Below are 17,639 nucleotides of genomic sequence, written 5' to 3' on the forward strand. Positions count from 1 at the left end.
TAATTTTGTAAGACTTCTCCCGAACAACAAAAACTGCTGAGACCTATGTCGAACATTTTTTTGTGAAAAAGCAACTTCTCGCAAGCAAGGATTCAGTCCCCGGATGAGTTTTTGAATACATAGTATGAAGTATAATGTAAAAAAATTTAGAAAACGAAATTTAAAAAGAAAAAAACCAATAACACAATACATAAATTATACAAAACCTTTGGAACAAGAATGGCTATAGTCGAATTACCTCACTGTATACGACCCGTTTCTCTCTCCTCCCACCTCACACCCTTACTAGAATAAAAGCTATTTTTCATTAAACAAATTTTTTAAAGAAATCCACATTTTTTTCCATACTTTTTTGCATTTGACTCTATTTTGTATTCCAGAAATAGATTGGCCTTTGAAATAGATTGCTATCAAAACTTGTCATTATACTGGAGCTTTAAAAAAAATGTAGCTGCGTGGTTATTATAGAAGTCTAAAAGCCACTCTTAGAGCTCCATCTTTTTGGTAGAGTCCCTGAGATATAAACGTTTATAAAAACAAACGCACGGAGATGGCTTTATCGACTCGGCTGTTGATCCTGATCAAGAATATGTATACTATATAGGGACAGAGCTGTCTTTTCAATTCGTTGCACACTTTTGGCCATATTTTGGTACTCTTTTCGAAAAATACAAATGCTGACAGCTGAAAATGATAGCTAAACTTCTAGATTTTTAGATAGGGGTTAAAGGAACAACAAAAAGTCGGTATATTGTTTTAATAGTTTTATTTCAACAAATTTAAAAATAATGAAATTTCAGAAACTTCTACTTTTGGAAAATTTAAAAGATTTGTGTGCTGAGTTTACACAATAGGAATCCATGAGAAAATGCATTTTTTGTTTTTAAGCGAGGACGATATTCAGATAATTGTTGGAATAAGATAATGAGATATTCAGATAATTGGAAAATTTTCTAATATTTCCTGTTACCGAAAACTATAAATAACAAAAATAAAATTTACTTTCCTCATGTGATACTTATGATTATAGTTGAGAGTTTTCCATTGTTTCCAAAGCAGTATGCTGCCAATAATTTAACGGTCCAGCCGGCAACGCTAAGAGCTTACCCTCAAAGCATGCATCGCCAGTAGATGCCAAGGCTTCATCCTCGCACTTATATTTGAGCTCGCTAACATGGATTATAAACTTATCTATCTCTAAATTTTCCACGGATCCATAAGACTCCATTTTAATAATGTTCATAAGCTCGGCCCTATTAAAAACAATAATTTGTAAAATAATATCGTTGAAAAATTCAAATGTCTTACATTCTCATAAAATGTGGTGCCTCAAGCCGCAAGCTTTCTATAAGAAGTGAAAAAGTATTAAGTGGCAGAAGACGATTTTGTTTCTTTGAGCCGGTAACTTGTGATCGTCGGACGCGAATGCTTTTGATCAGTAAATTTAGAGACTTCTGAAAGATAATTAACGGAAGTACCCAGGAGTCCAAAGTACTGGCGTGTGTTTTAATCAGATTCAAGTGTGCCGATAGTACGTCCAAAGCGTGTTTCAGACTTCTTTCATCGTTATTTAGTTTTAACAGTATAACTGAAAGACAATGGACGTAGGTTTCGATCTTATATTCAATAAGAACAATTATAAGTTCCTTAAGTTCGGGGTCCAAATACTTTAAAGTGCTTCCAGGCTGGAAATTATAAAAAAAGGTAACAAATAGGGAAGTTATTAAGATACCGACTCTCACCATTTGATATTGCATGACAATCTTCCATATGCGATTATTTGTCAATTCAATGTGATCCACTTTTAAAAGCTCTCGGAACATATGATACATATCTGGCATACACTCTAAGATGAGTGGATTTGATTTAGGTAGAAAAGTTTGCGGCAGTGTGATCAGCGATTCTATAATCACTTCATATGCATCAGCACCGAGGGTTAAGCAGTCTATCCGACCAATATATAGTTCGATAATTGAGCAAAAAAGAAACATCGACCGCCTTATGTCTTCCTTAGCTTTAGTAAGCTCAGTTAGACAGAACTCTAGGAGCTCCTGTGCTAGAACTGATATACTTAGACCCGATTCATCGTCTAAGACATCAATTGTACTGTATTGCCGGACGAGAATTAAAGCTAAACTCTCAGAGCCGTACATAACTGAAATCGTGAAAGATAACAAAGTAAAGTTAATAAACATAAAAAGACATAAAAGTGACTAATCTTACTTAAATCTTCATGTTGAAAGGTCTTTTTCAGCAGAATTTGCGCCAGCGACTCACAAATATCTTTGTAATAATTATGCGGAAGCTTGTCTAACAATAAGAGGCTGTGTATGCGCCGTAAATTCTTTACATATGCCTCTAGAACTTCTGTCGATTCAGGGGCCCCCGAATCAACGTCATTCAACTGGATACAAAGCTGTGCATGCTGAGTGCGCAAAGTGGTTGCTACTGTTGGGTGCATTAATTCATTTCCAGTTACAGCAGCAGATAGCGATATGTTTCCAAAAAGTCCTTGGAACTCTGAGTGGTCAAGAGTGTCGTCGGTTAGAAATCTGTTCAGGCAGAAATGTTCGAGATCACGCAGCGCCTGGAAAAAAACCGGGCAATGTAGGTTAATTTATTTTCATTTCAAATAACTCACCTCAATTTCGTGCTCTGCCACTAATCGGAAATCAGTGAGACTGTAGATACTGTAGAGAATATTCCGCGCGCCACTTTGGAGTGATGGCGTTGTCACTAGAGCTGGTAAACATCGCAATATGAGGTGCACCTGTTGACGTGAGTCCTGTGAAATGGAATATTGCGCCATATGCAATTCAAAGATTATGCTTAGGGATTGAGCAGATATTAGGCTTAATTCGATTCGCGCATTTGGAGTCGTCAGTATTAAGGCGTGAAACTCGAAGCTTTGAAGCTCAGGAAAATAAATCATCAGTTCTTTTAAGTAGCGAGAAAGTTTAACTCTGAAACAATCGTAGATAGTATTTTCTCGGGTGGCATGCGGCGTCTTTATGTATGCCTCCAATATATGATAAACTATTTCGTGATTTCTGTACTTTCGTTTGGATAACTTTATATAAAGATTAGCCGCTAGTAAACTAATACCAGAAGAAGCACGCGGCATTCGCAAGATCAGCGCAAGCAATACCTCATGAAAATTGTCCCGAAAGCACTCCGTACTGACCACATGGCTGAAAAATGTTGAATTTTTTAAATTTATACACGAAAAATGTTTCCAACGAGATTCAATCTTAATTTAAGTTTTAGTAAGTTTAGTAATTAAATATAATTATTACAAAACAGCAATTTTGTCTTACTTTTGAAGCGTCAATAAGTATTCTAAAATGGCAGAGAGAAGAGGCTTAGACCGACTGGATTTAAGGTCCTCAAATTGCATAGCCAGAAACTTTTCTGTGATCAATTCGTTAGTAAATATACGTAAATAAAGGTTCTTGTTTTCGTCGCGCGGTTTCTTTTTGTAAAAATCCTGTATCATTGTGTTTAGAAACTCATAAGCCTTAATGTAACAATCATCATCTTTCATCTGAAATTAAGTTCATTGAAGTTCTTTTTCGAATAGGAAGTACGAGTCTTTCCTGAATGGTTAACACAAAGTAGACAAAGTCGATACCATATTTTTTCACACCACAAAACGTTCTAAAGTTCTCTTGAAACATGTTCAACATGGGAGTCAAGATGAGTTGACAGGTTTCATGATATCTGCGAGTATTTAAAAAATCAGTGACGATGTATGTGAATACAAGTTACTTACAAGATCCCGAGGCGAACATCTATGGAGAGAGCGTGACATATCCCTTGGAGTCCAGCAAAGGAGTTGGCGAATCTTGGCAGCAGTTTAGACATACCTTTTAGAATACTGAAAGCTTTGTATGGATAAAGATAAACCCAATCATTAGTTGTATATTATATAAACCCTCAATTCTCTAATGGAGATATAAAAAATACTTGAGCAAAAAATTAGTACAAAAGAGAAAGATAAGTAAAAGGTCTAATTAAATATGAAAACCCAAGTCAATGTCCTAAAAAATTTTAACCGACCTTTCGTAAGGCATCTGAATTCAGGGCTTTGCAAAGTCTCAACTATTTAATTAGCTTTAAAATTAACTATTAACTAATTTGCATAGAAATTGACATCCTGAATTATAACTGTATATTTTAGGGTTGGAAACTAAGCCTTACTGCTTTACACATATTTGGAAAAAAATTAACATATCTTGCTTCGGTACCTACATATTCTGGTGAGGGGCTCGCAGTAATATCTATTCTTCTTTATGTCTTTGCATACCGAATGGACCACTCCATTCCACTTGATGATCAGTCGAATGTAGGAAGTCATTGGGTGCGTCCGTTGAAGGAACGGGTCCCCCTTATCGTATTGAGATTTTCGGCTTAAATCCTTCTCCAAGGCCACAGAAACTTCGGCCAACAGATTAGGGACAACATCAAAAAACGAGTCCACTGCTTCCAGTACAAACGGCACGGGAACGAAAACGTAATCGGGATTCACTTTGGGATACGGATGATCTTGCGTCCGGCTGAATTCCTTCACACTAACGTCGAGCTTTAGACCAACAACATGGAAACATTGTGCCACAAAATGATGCGACGCTTTGGCCATCCAATTTTTTGGATCCAGTGTCGCCGCACGCAGAAACTCCGTAATGAATCGTTCGGCCACCACCTAACATCAAATTTATTAATTTTGAGACATAAATCATTAATCTGAATACTTACCGTAACCTTTTCTCCGGTTGATAAGCCATTGACAAAATTCATCTTTATTAGAAAATTCTTCAACTTCTAAACTTTTGTTATTGGCGGACCATGTCAGAGTTGAAAAAGTGCGCAAAACGCTATGTTAGAAACAGTGATGCCAGAACTTTCGGAGTTAGAAGTGGAAACTTACTGAAATTGATGCTGAAAAGGCAAAATTAAAAAAAATTATAAATAACTACAAATTAATTAAATTAATTAATAATAAAATAATAATGAATATTTAAATTCGTTATTATTTTTAATTGTAATATTTAATTAGTTCGTCACATATTAGGTGAGTTCGTCACCTCGTGGACTGCCGTCTGCAGTGATAAGATGCCATAATAGAGGTGAAAAAACATCGATGCATCGATGTTTTTAAAATTGTTTGAAAAATCGAAGCTTTGTGGCCACCATCGATGTTTTTGTCGCACCACTTATGTAAAAAAACGGATTTTAAAAGTTACATACTTTTTTCAATTTTAATTAGTTATTTTTATATGTAATGTAATGTATTTTTAATATATGAATGTTTTCATATTCGAGTTGGAAAGGGTTTTCAGCAAGAAAGGTGAATTAATATCAGATCACCGCACCACGCAACTAAGCGGATGGCAGGCCTACTTTAAGAATATAAATTTACTAAACTTAAATAAATAAAATGGCAACATATCAAATATGTCAACAAAAATAATATATCTACTATATATGTACAAAAATGTATTCAATATGTGTTTTATTTCTGGGTGTTCTTTCTTTAGTTTTTGAAAGTTCTTTAGTTTTGGAAGATTAATTAATTAAAGAGAATTAATTTTGTAAGACTTCTCCCGAACAACAAAAACTGCTGAGACCTATGTCGAACATTTTTTTGTGAAAAAGCAACTTCTCGCAAGCAAGGATTCAGTCCCCGGATGAGTTTTTGAATACATAGTATGAAGTATAATGTAAAAAAATTTAGAAAACGAAATTTAAAAAGAAAAAAACCAATAACACAATACATAAATTATACAAAACCTTTGGAACAAGAATGGCTATAGTCGAATTACCTCACTGTATACGACCCGTTTCTCTCTCCTCCCACCTCACACCCTTACTAGAATAAAAGCTATTTTTCATTAAACAAATTTTTTAAAGAAATCCACATTTTTTTCCATACTTTTTTGCATTTGACTCTATTTTGTATTCCAGAAATAGATTGGCCTTTGAAATAGATTGCTATCAAAACTTGTCATTATACTGGAGCTTTAAAAAAAATGTAGCTGCGTGGTTATTATAGAAGTCTAAAAGCCACTCTTAGAGCTCCATCTTTTTGGTAGAGTCCCTGAGATATAAACGTTTATAAAAACAAACGCACGGAGATGGCTTTATCGACTCGGCTGTTGATCCTGATCAAGAATATGTATACTATATAGGGACAGAGCTGTCTTTTCAATTCGTTGCACACTTTTGGCCATATTTTGGTACTCTTTTCGAAAAATACAAATGCTGACAGCTGAAAATGATAGCTAAACTTCTAGATTTTTAGATAGGGGTTAAAGGAACAACAAAAAGTCGGTATATTGTTTTAATAGTTTTATTTCAACAAATTTAAAAATAATGAAATTTCAGAAACTTCTACTTTTGGAAAATTTAAAAGATTTGTGTGCTGAGTTTACACAATAGGAATCCATGAGAAAATGCATTTTTTGTTTTTAAGCGAGGACGATATTCAGATAATTGTTGGAATAAGATAATGAGATATTCAGATAATTGGAAAATTTTCTAATATTTCCTGTTACCGAAAACTATAAATAACAAAAATAAAATTTACTTTCCTCATGTGATACTTATGATTATAGTTGAGAGTTTTCCATTGTTTCCAAAGCAGTATGCTGCCAATAATTTAACGGTCCAGCCGGCAACGCTAAGAGCTTACCCTCAAAGCATGCATCGCCAGTAGATGCCAAGGCTTCATCCTCGCACTTATATTTGAGCTCGCTAACATGGATTATAAACTTATCTATCTCTAAATTTTCCACGGATCCATAAGACTCCATTTTAATAATGTTCATAAGCTCGGCCCTATTAAAAACAATAATTTGTAAAATAATATCGTTGAAAAATTCAAATGTCTTACATTCTCATAAAATGTGGTGCCTCAAGCCGCAAGCTTTCTATAAGAAGTGAAAAAGTATTAAGTGGCAGAAGACGATTTTGTTTCTTTGAGCCGGTAACTTGTGATCGTCGGACGCGAATGCTTTTGATCAGTAAATTTAGAGACTTCTGAAAGATAATTAACGGAAGTACCCAGGAGTCCAAAGTACTGGCGTGTGTTTTAATCAGATTCAAGTGTGCCGATAGTACGTCCAAAGCGTGTTTCAGACTTCTTTCATCGTTATTTAGTTTTAACAGTATAACTGAAAGACAATGGACGTAGGTTTCGATCTTATATTCAATAAGAACAATTATAAGTTCCTTAAGTTCGGGGTCCAAATACTTTAAAGTGCTTCCAGGCTGGAAATTATAAAAAAAGGTAACAAATAGGGAAGTTATTAAGATACCGACTCTCACCATTTGATATTGCATGACAATCTTCCATATGCGATTATTTGTCAATTCAATGTGATCCACTTTTAAAAGCTCTCGGAACATATGATACATATCTGGCATACACTCTAAGATGAGTGGATTTGATTTAGGTAGAAAAGTTTGCGGCAGTGTGATCAGCGATTCTATAATCACTTCATATGCATCAGCACCGAGGGTTAAGCAGTCTATCCGACCAATATATAGTTCGATAATTGAGCAAAAAAGAAACATCGACCGCCTTATGTCTTCCTTAGCTTTAGTAAGCTCAGTTAGACAGAACTCTAGGAGCTCCTGTGCTAGAACTGATATACTTAGACCCGATTCATCGTCTAAGACATCAATTGTACTGTATTGCCGGACGAGAATTAAAGCTAAACTCTCAGAGCCGTACATAACTGAAATCGTGAAAGATAACAAAGTAAAGTTAATAAACATAAAAAGACATAAAAGTGACTAATCTTACTTAAATCTTCATGTTGAAAGGTCTTTTTCAGCAGAATTTGCGCCAGCGACTCACAAATATCTTTGTAATAATTATGCGGAAGCTTGTCTAACAATAAGAGGCTGTGTATGCGCCGTAAATTCTTTACATATGCCTCTAGAACTTCTGTCGATTCAGGGGCCCCCGAATCAACGTCATTCAACTGGATACAAAGCTGTGCATGCTGAGTGCGCAAAGTGGTTGCTACTGTTGGGTGCATTAATTCATTTCCAGTTACAGCAGCAGATAGCGATATGTTTCCAAAAAGTCCTTGGAACTCTGAGTGGTCAAGAGTGTCGTCGGTTAGAAATCTGTTCAGGCAGAAATGTTCGAGATCACGCAGCGCCTGGAAAAAAACCGGGCAATGTAGGTTAATTTATTTTCATTTCAAATAACTCACCTCAATTTCGTGCTCTGCCACTAATCGGAAATCAGTGAGACTGTAGATACTGTAGAGAATATTCCGCGCGCCACTTTGGAGTGATGGCGTTGTCACTAGAGCTGGTAAACATCGCAATATGAGGTGCACCTGTTGACGTGAGTCCTGTGAAATGGAATATTGCGCCATATGCAATTCAAAGATTATGCTTAGGGATTGAGCAGATATTAGGCTTAATTCGATTCGCGCATTTGGAGTCGTCAGTATTAAGGCGTGAAACTCGAAGCTTTGAAGCTCAGGAAAATAAATCATCAGTTCTTTTAAGTAGCGAGAAAGTTTAACTCTGAAACAATCGTAGATAGTATTTTCTCGGGTGGCATGCGGCGTCTTTATGTATGCCTCCAATATATGATAAACTATTTCGTGATTTCTGTACTTTCGTTTGGATAACTTTATATAAAGATTAGCCGCTAGTAAACTAATACCAGAAGAAGCACGCGGCATTCGCAAGATCAGCGCAAGCAATACCTCATGAAAATTGTCCCGAAAGCACTCCGTACTGACCACATGGCTGAAAAATGTTGAATTTTTTAAATTTATACACGAAAAATGTTTCCAACGAGATTCAATCTTAATTTAAGTTTTAGTAAGTTTAGTAATTAAATATAATTATTACAAAACAGCAATTTTGTCTTACTTTTGAAGCGTCAATAAGTATTCTAAAATGGCAGAGAGAAGAGGCTTAGACCGACTGGATTTAAGGTCCTCAAATTGCATAGCCAGAAACTTTTCTGTGATCAATTCGTTAGTAAATATACGTAAATAAAGGTTCTTGTTTTCGTCGCGCGGTTTCTTTTTGTAAAAATCCTGTATCATTGTGTTTAGAAACTCATAAGCCTTAATGTAACAATCATCATCTTTCATCTGAAATTAAGTTCATTGAAGTTCTTTTTCGAATAGGAAGTACGAGTCTTTCCTGAATGGTTAACACAAAGTAGACAAAGTCGATACCATATTTTTTCACACCACAAAACGTTCTAAAGTTCTCTTGAAACATGTTCAACATGGGAGTCAAGATGAGTTGACAGGTTTCATGATATCTGCGAGTATTTAAAAAATCAGTGACGATGTATGTGAATACAAGTTACTTACAAGATCCCGAGGCGAACATCTATGGAGAGAGCGTGACATATCCCTTGGAGTCCAGCAAAGGAGTTGGCGAATCTTGGCAGCAGTTTAGACATACCTTTTAGAATACTGAAAGCTTTGTATGGATAAAGATAAACCCAATCATTAGTTGTATATTATATAAACCCTCAATTCTCTAATGGAGATATAAAAAATACTTGAGCAAAAAATTAGTACAAAAGAGAAAGATAAGTAAAAGGTCTAATTAAATATGAAAACCCAAGTCAATGTCCTAAAAAATTTTAACCGACCTTTCGTAAGGCATCTGAATTCAGGGCTTTGCAAAGTCTCAACTATTTAATTAGCTTTAAAATTAACTATTAACTAATTTGCATAGAAATTGACATCCTGAATTATAACTGTATATTTTAGGGTTGGAAACTAAGCCTTACTGCTTTACACATATTTGGAAAAAAATTAACATATCTTGCTTCGGTACCTACATATTCTGGTGAGGGGCTCGCAGTAATATCTATTCTTCTTTATGTCTTTGCATACCGAATGGACCACTCCATTCCACTTGATGATCAGTCGAATGTAGGAAGTCATTGGGTGCGTCCGTTGAAGGAACGGGTCCCCCTTATCGTATTGAGATTTTCGGCTTAAATCCTTCTCCAAGGCCACAGAAACTTCGGCCAACAGATTAGGGACAACATCAAAAAACGAGTCCACTGCTTCCAGTACAAACGGCACGGGAACGAAAACGTAATCGGGATTCACTTTGGGATACGGATGATCTTGCGTCCGGCTGAATTCCTTCACACTAACGTCGAGCTTTAGACCAACAACATGGAAACATTGTGCCACAAAATGATGCGACGCTTTGGCCATCCAATTTTTTGGATCCAGTGTCGCCGCACGCAGAAACTCCGTAATGAATCGTTCGGCCACCACCTAACATCAAATTTATTAATTTTGAGACATAAATCATTAATCTGAATACTTACCGTAACCTTTTCTCCGGTTGATAAGCCATTGACAAAATTCATCTTTATTAGAAAATTCTTCAACTTCTAAACTTTTGTTATTGGCGGACCATGTCAGAGTTGAAAAAGTGCGCAAAACGCTATGTTAGAAACAGTGATGCCAGAACTTTCGGAGTTAGAAGTGGAAACTTACTGAAATTGATGCTGAAAAGGCAAAATTAAAAAAAATTATAAATAACTACAAATTAATTAAATTAATTAATAATAAAATAATAATGAATATTTAAATTCGTTATTATTTTAAATTGTAATATTTAATTAGTTCGTCACATATTAGGTGAGTTCGTCACCTCGTGGACTGCCGTCTGCAGTGATAAGATGCCATAATAGAGGTGAAAAAACATCGATGCATCGATGTTTTTAAAATTGTTTGAAAAATCGAAGCTTTGTGGCCACCATCGATGTTTTTGTCGCACCACTTATGTAAAAAAACGGATTTTAAAAGTTACATACTTTTTTCAATTTTAATTAGTTATTTTCATATGTAATGTAATGTATTTTTAATATATGAATGTTTTCATATTCGAGTTGGAAAGGGTTTTCAGCAAGAAAGGTGAATTAATATCAGATCACCGCACCAGGCTTAAAGCAGATGTGGTTGATAGGCAACATCGAATAACTAGTATAAATTTGAAGTTATTGAGTTCAGTTTCGATGTTTCATCAATGTTTTTTTTTAAAACATCGATGTTTCTCCACCTCTATGCCATAATTATGACAGAACATGCGCTTGGGGCAGATGTGTATACTATCGATAGTTACATAGTGTTGCGTACAATGGTGTTTTGCGATATCTGTACATACATACATATGTACTAGGATTTGGGTCTGATCTGGTATTAAACCGGACTAGCATTGGAGGCTTAAATAATAAATTGAAAAGGTTGAATTGATGAAACATTGATCTAAGAGAAGCCATTCAGACATTTAATTGGATAATCAAAAAGGTAAAGGTATATTATAACAAGTAAATAGTATTTACTAAATAAAAATTTATAAAAAAAAACACAAATAGTGTGTAAATTGTCTCCTTAAAAACACATGAAGTTTACATTTTATTATGATTTAGCTTTTTTTTGTTGTAACACATAATAATATCCTTTATTAAACTATTTAATTCAAATCTAACCAATAATATTGGCTTTATTTTATGTTATAATAATTAAATTGGCCGTTTTATCATTCTAAAATATCGCTAAATTAATATTATCATGTGTGTTGCCGCCGTAATAGAATTTTTGATTTAAATTTGAATTGTTAGAATAAGCACACATATGTAAACTTATCGATAGGTTAGTAACGGCCAAAAGAAGGCAAAGCGTCGGCCATCGCTATAAAAAAGGATAGGAAAAAACGGTGAAGATAACGTGTGGAAAAAACACGAAGTTTTTTAGCTTTTCACACTTTTCGTGGCACGCATATGGATTAATTAAGATTATTATTAAGAGAAATTGTGTTTGCTAAAGAAACGTAGGAGCCATACGTCCCGGCGATAACATTTCTAAAAAACTTCGTTTATAAAACCTCGTTCTGAAAAAACTTCGTTACCTACGGATCAAAGCGTCGGATTCCTAGCAGATAACAGCTAGGTCGAGTTGATCACGTCGATTACAGGAACGAAAGGACTCTTATGGATCAAGGCAGAGGTAAAGGCGTGGCTGCCCTAGAAAGAAAAGCTAGGTAAGCACTCAGATCGAACGAAGAAGCACACGTATACATGCAGACGCGTCAGAACACGCAGCATGAACATAGAAGTGTGCCAAATTTGTGAGAACAAAAACGAGACAGCGTCAGAAAATTGGGTTGAGTGTGACGTTTGCGGAAGGTGGTACCATTTTGAGTGTGCCGGCGTAGAGGACGACATTGAGAGCAAGGACTGGAGTTGCGATTTCTGCCTCGCGGGTTGCAGCCATATAGCACCGTACGGCAGTATGCAAAGATCACCGGTACAGCCTCAAACACGCGAAGACGCAATGACCACCCCCGAACCGCACGACAAAGCGCTAGCTGTCGATACTCTAATCGATACGGCCGGCAGCGGAGAGAACACACACGCGCAGGAAGGAAATCCGGAAAGGACTAGGAACCAATTGCTTTTAAAGATGCTAGAGGAGAAAAGGCAATCGGAGGCAAAGTTTATAAAAGAAAAGTATAAACTTCTCATGCAGATGAATCCCACAGATGTACCGGAAGCCGGGATGGTTTGAGCTACAGATTCACCAACGAGCAGTCAAATAGCGGCCCGGCAAGCTATATCCAAAGATCTTCCAACATTCAGTGGAGATCCGGAGGAGTGGCCGTTATTTATCAGCACGTTCGAACACAGCACCACAGCAGCCGGATACACTAACGTGGAAAACATGCTACGTCTGCAAAAGTCGCTTAAAGGAAAGGCTCGTGAACTGATTAGGGATAAACTTCTACTTCCTAACCTAGTTCCAGATGTCATCAGCACTCTGAAGATGTTCTTCGGCAGACCAGAGCATATCCTAGAAAGAATGGTGGAAAAGGTGCGAAGACTGGCACCACCCAAAGACAGATTGGAGGCGTTAATAGAGTACGCGCTAGCAGTTCGCAACGTCTGCGCGATTATGGAGGCATGCGATCTGAAGGCACTTCTTAACAATCCAATGCTGGTTAAGGAGCTCTTAGACAAGCTTCCCAATCAACACAAGCTAAACTGGCAATGCAACCTCGCGACGATAGGATAGCAGCAGTTAAAGCATTCAGCGATTGGTTGTACAAAATCGCAGAGGCAGCATCTTCAGTAGTGGCGCCATCGTTTTACAAATCAGGCGCAGTTAATACTCACAACAGTCGCGCAACGCAAAGGCAAGAGGCGGATGAGCCTGGACCATCACGAGGACAAGCACGATCGAACGCGAGCCAAACGAAAGCAGCTCAGCAGCAAGTTCAATAGGGGTGCGTAGCGTGCGGCGACATCAGTCACCGCCTACCACAATGTCAGGTGTTCTTGAACCTCGACACGGAGCACAGGTGGCAGATAATCACATCGAGTAAAGCATGTTTCTGCTGCCTCAAAGTACATCGCAATAGATGCCGAACCGGAAACTGTGGAGTTAACGGATGTACAAGGAGGCACCATGAGCTACTTCACACGGATGTCGTCAAGACGACAACTACGGAAGCCAATTCTTTCCCATCATTCCAGTTAAGCTACGCAATGGCAGCGGGATGATCGAAATCTATGCATTCCTAGACGAAGGATCATCCGTGACCTTAGTTCCAAAGATTAGGAATACAAGGCCAAGCTGCGCCAATGTGTTTACAGTGGACCGCAGAAACAACTCGATTTGAGAATGAATCCGTGAAAGCGTCAGTCCAAATCTCAGAAATCAATTCCGATAGATTTTATTGGCTGAACAACGTCCAGACCGTTCAGAACCTAGCACTGCCAAAAAAGACAGTCGAAATGAAAGAACTGCGTAGCAGATTCCAGCATTTGAAAGACTTACTGCCAGAGTCCTATTCTGCCCAGCCGGCATTGCTAATCGGGTCGAATAATTGGAAGCTAGCAGACTGCTAGTAGCAGTCCCTCGCAGGATCCGAGAAGGGAAATGGAACGAACCGATAGCATCGAAGTGTATGCTAGGATGGACCATCCAAGGATCGACGAACCCCCAACGATCCATTGTCATGCATCACTGCGACTGCGATTGGCAGGAGCTTCATGACGACATCAAAGACCATTACAGCCTTGAGACGCTCGTAGCACGTACGCTATATTCAGCCGAAGATAAGCTAGCAGTTAAAATATTGGAGACCACCTGCCAAGAGAAGTCAGGAAAATACGAAGTCGGTTTTCCGTGGCGTAGTGGCATCGACAAACTGCCAGAGAGCCGCGGTAACGCTCTGAAGCGCCTTACCTGCATAAAGAAAAAGATCTCTCAGGAACCTGATATGTACGAAAAGATTGACGCGCAAGTCAGGAAGCTTCTAGACAAAGGATACGCGGTTAAGCTACCCAAGGAGGAAACCTGCCGTGAGAACAGCCGTACATGGTATCTGCCGAGTAACCTAAGGCTGGTATGGGATGCAGCCGCGAAGTCACACGGATGTGCACTGAATGACTACTTACTCAAGGGACCAGATTGCCTGAACCCACTCATAGAGGTCTTACAAGCCTTTCGTGTCAACAAGATTGCGATTTGCGGAGACATTGCGGAAATGTTTCACAGGATCAACATCCGCGAGGAGGATATGCACTCGCAACGATTCTTATGGTATGACAGAAGCAGCGATAAAGTAGAATCCTATGTTATGTGGGCTATGACTTTTGGGATTAGTTGCGCACCATTCATCGCTCACTTCGTTCGAGATAAAAATTCAGAAGCCCATCAAGAAGATTTCCCATTGGCCTTAAGCGCCATCCAAAAGGCGCACTACGTCGACGACTATATCGATAGCATGAGAAACGAACAGGAGGCCATCCAGACCACCAGACAAGTCATAGAGGTTCATCGAAGAGGCGGATTCGAGATCCGCAACTGGTCGTCAAATTCAAAAGAAGTCCTTAAGAGCATGCAAAGTAATGGCAATGTTGGTAGCCAAAAACCTGTGGATTTTTGACCACTGAAAATATACTTGGTATGTCGTGGGACCCACATAAGGATGTGTTTAAGTTTCTCTGCAGATTTTCAAGGCTGAAATGCGACGTTCTGGCAGAGAAGGTAGTCCCGACCAAGCGAGAAGTTCTGCAAGTCCTTATGTCGATCTTCGATCCATTAGGATTCTTGTCGTGCCAGACGATTGGGCTGAAAATACTTCTCCAGCGTATATGGCGGCTAAATATTGACTGGGATCAGGAGCTACCAGAGAAGATTCTGGAAGACTGGCGCCTTTGAAAAACTCTTTTAGAGCAGATCAGGATTTTTGAGGTGCCTAGATGCTTTTCCCCAGGCACATCAGTTCCACGTCAAACGGAGCTCCACACATTCGTCGACGCCAGCGAGTATGCGTATTCTGCTGTTTGCTACTTGCTTGTAGCAATGGATGACAAGGTCGACGTCTCTTTGGTGATAGCGAAGTCGAAGGTGGCACCTTTAAAACCACTTTCGATTCCTCGTATGGAGCTGCAGGCAGCAGTTATGGGAGCAAACTTAGCCCACAAGGTGATGAGCACGCGCAACCTCCGAATCGACAACGCCACATACTGGTCGGATTCAAAGACAGTACTGCAGTGGCTAACTATGGACCCCCGTAACTTTCATCAGTTCGTGATGCACAGAGTCGCCGAAATCCTGGAAACAACGCAAGCCGAGCAATGGCGGTGGGTCCCCTCGAAGCTGAACGTAGCAGACGGAGCTACAAGATCACCGACCAAACCCAGCAGAAGACGTGGATAACGGGCCCTGGCTTCCTAAAAACTGAATCCAGCCATTGGCTAACACCGAAAAAGCAGGAGAGCATCATGGATACTTCAGAAATACGGAAGCATGTGATGACAACGCGTTCGAGATCAGCGGTTACGTTCAATGCGCACTATTTCTCGAACTGGCAGCGGTTGTATAGAGCAGTGGCGCTAATACTCCTGTTCTTCGATCGATTATGAGCGAAATTGGCCAAGCAAGACATGCCAGCAGCCACGACGATGGCCCATGTGAGCAAGGCGAAGATGTTACTTTATAAGCAATCTCAAGCCATCGCCTTCGCCGAAGAGTTGAAAGTGCTATCCGTGGGAGCGGCGCTGCTCAGAGGAAACAGATTGGTCGGTTTGAACGCATATCTAGACAACGATGGAGTACTGCGGACTAGAGGCAGACTGAACTCAATTGACATAGCCGAAGACGCAATTATACTAGCTCCAGGATGCCGGATAACTAACCTAATAGTGAGAAGCTTTTACGAGAAGTTCCATCATCTCGCTCACGAGACGGCAATAAACGACATCAAGGCTTCGTTTTACATCAGCCGCCTCCGAGTGTTGTACAAATCCGTGCGTAGTACATGCCAACGATGCAAGGTTGACAGTGCAGTTCCCAGACCATCCCAGATGGCACCGATTCCAAGAGCGAGAATAGGAAGCTTCCAGAGACCGTTTACCTACACAGGCATCGATTATTTTGGCCCGTTATTGGTGAACGTCGGCAGGCGCAGGAGAAGAGATGGGTAGCTCTGTTCACCTGCCTCACGTTGCGCGCGGTGCATTTTGAGTTCGCCCATAGTCTTGACACAAGTTCATGCATCATGTGCCTCTCCAATTTTATGGCGCTTCGAGGGACGCCAAAGGAAATATTCTCAGACAATGGTACGAACATCAGAGCCACGAAAAAAGCCGTGCGAGAGGAGCTGAAAAATATCGAGCACGATAAGATCACCATTAAGTTTGATGGTATAAAGTGGCGATTCAACCCACCAGGAGCACCACACATGGGTGGAGCATGGGAAAGACTCGTGCGGACAACAAAAGGAATTTTGAAGAAAATTTGCCCAAATTAGTCCTTCAACGACGAGGGCTTGAGAAACGCATTGATGGAGGCACAATTTATCATCAACTCGCGACCGCTCATGTTCGTAAGTCTGGACACTGAGGATGACGCCGCTCTGACTCAGAACCATCTACTGTTGGGGTCAGCGAATGGATACAAGCCACTGCCAAAAGAAGGGATGAATCTGCAGCGTAGATGGATTGAGACTCAGCGCTTCGGGGACCGTTTTTGGCAGCGATGGATTAAAGAGTATGCGCCCGTATTAACCAGGCGTACCAAATGGTTTAAAAAGGTACCTCCAATAACCATTGGGAGCATCGTAGTCATCGTAGATGAGCTTCTACCCAGGAACTTGTGGTTAAAAGGACGAGTGATCGAGACAATGATGGCCAAGGATGGGCAAGTTCGACGAGTGACTATAAAGACCCAGCACGGCGTTTTGGAACGACCAGCAACGAAGATAGCGGTTTTGGACGTCGGCTTGGAGGATGGTAACTGACCACGAACTGGGATCAATTACGGGGGAGGGAATGTTGCCACCGTAATAGAATTTTTGATTTAAATTTGAATTGTTAGAATAAGCACACATATGTAAACTTATCGATAGGTTAGTAACGGCCAAAAGAAGGCAAAGCGTTGGCCATCGCTATAAAAAAAGGTAGGAAAAAACGGTGAAGATAACGTGTGGAAAAAATACGAATTTTTTAGCTTTTCACACTTTTCGTGGCACGCATATGGATTAATAAAGATTATTATTAAGAGAAATTGTGTGTTTGCTAAAGAAACGTAGGAGCCATACGTCCCGACGATAAC

General features: G+C 39.2%; 3 protein-coding genes across 5 annotated transcripts; 1 reads left to right on the plus strand and 2 right to left on the minus strand.

Moving 5' to 3' along the window:
• Nucleotides 1–758: 758 nt before the first annotated feature.
• On the minus strand, nt 759–4,913 carry LOC116655306. 2 transcript variants are annotated; one of them, XM_032452951.2, is made up of 10 exons: nt 4,756–4,913; nt 4,252–4,702; nt 3,773–3,884; nt 3,597–3,720; nt 3,318–3,544; nt 2,642–3,191; nt 2,224–2,587; nt 1,743–2,155; nt 1,309–1,685; nt 759–1,253 (listed from the first exon to the last, which is right to left on the minus strand). In XM_032452951.2, exons 1-10 carry the CDS (start codon nt 4,795–4,797, stop codon nt 1,025–1,027), a joined length of 2,889 nt encoding a protein of 962 aa, XP_032308842.1. In that variant the 5' UTR covers nt 4,798–4,913; the 3' UTR covers nt 759–1,024. The 2 variants fall into 2 exon arrangements, with proteins under 2 accessions (XP_032308842.1, XP_032308843.1); XM_032452952.2 differs by lacking the exons at nt 3,318–3,544; nt 3,597–3,720.
• A 1,429-nt stretch (nt 4,914–6,342) lies between these two features.
• On the minus strand, nt 6,343–10,497 carry LOC6504246. Of its 2 annotated transcripts, XM_001967349.4 has the most exons (10): nt 10,340–10,497; nt 9,836–10,286; nt 9,357–9,468; nt 9,181–9,304; nt 8,902–9,128; nt 8,226–8,775; nt 7,808–8,171; nt 7,327–7,739; nt 6,893–7,269; nt 6,343–6,837 (listed from the first exon to the last, which is right to left on the minus strand). In XM_001967349.4, exons 1-10 carry the CDS (start codon nt 10,379–10,381, stop codon nt 6,609–6,611), a joined length of 2,889 nt encoding a protein of 962 aa, XP_001967385.4. In that variant the 5' UTR covers nt 10,382–10,497; the 3' UTR covers nt 6,343–6,608. The 2 variants fall into 2 exon arrangements, with proteins under 2 accessions (XP_001967385.4, XP_044573245.1); XM_044717310.1 differs by lacking the exons at nt 8,902–9,128; nt 9,181–9,304.
• A 5,473-nt stretch (nt 10,498–15,970) lies between these two features.
• LOC123257676 lies at nt 15,971–17,325 on the plus strand. The gene is made up of 3 exons (XM_044717499.1): nt 15,971–16,333; nt 16,489–16,791; nt 16,837–17,325. Exons 1-3 carry the CDS (start codon nt 15,971–15,973, stop codon nt 17,323–17,325), a joined length of 1,155 nt encoding a protein of 384 aa, XP_044573434.1.
• The last annotated feature ends 314 nt before the right edge of the window (nt 17,326–17,639 follow it).

This window comes from Drosophila ananassae, chromosome XR (assembly GCF_017639315.1).
Source record: "Drosophila ananassae strain 14024-0371.13 chromosome XR, ASM1763931v2, whole genome shotgun sequence".
NCBI classification, from domain to species: Eukaryota; Metazoa; Arthropoda; class Insecta; order Diptera; family Drosophilidae; genus Drosophila; species Drosophila ananassae.

Bases quoted from the DNA above. Each gene is read 5' to 3' on its own strand.
- LOC123257676 (XM_044717499.1), top strand. From the start codon at position 15,971: ATGCCAGCAGCCACGACGATGGCCCATGTGAGCAAGGCGAAGATGTTA. The intron at 16,334-16,488 runs GTGCGTAGTACA...GAACGTCGGCAG, and splicing joins TCCGAGTGTTGTACAAATCC to GCGCAGGAGAAGAGATGGGT. The intron at 16,792-16,836 runs GTGCGGACAACA...TGCCCAAATTAG, and splicing joins GTGGAGCATGGGAAAGACTC to TCCTTCAACGACGAGGGCTT.
- LOC6504246 (XM_001967349.4), bottom strand. From the start codon at position 10,381: ATGAATTTTGTCAATGGCTTATCAACCGGAGAAAAGGTTACG. The intron at 9,129-9,180 runs GAAAGACTCGTA...ACTTAATTTCAG, and splicing joins ACTTTGTGTTAACCATTCAG to ATGAAAGATGATGATTGTTA. The intron at 8,776-8,901 runs GTAAGACAAAAT...AACATTTTTCAG, and splicing joins TACTTATTGACGCTTCAAAA to CCATGTGGTCAGTACGGAGT.
- LOC116655306 (XM_032452951.2), bottom strand. From the start codon at position 4,797: ATGAATTTTGTCAATGGCTTATCAACCGGAGAAAAGGTTACG. The intron at 3,885-4,251 runs GTAGGTACCGAA...ATCCATACAAAG, and splicing joins CGAGCCCCTCACCAGAATAT to CTTTCAGTATTCTAAAAGGT. The intron at 3,545-3,596 runs GAAAGACTCGTA...ACTTAATTTCAG, and splicing joins ACTTTGTGTTAACCATTCAG to ATGAAAGATGATGATTGTTA.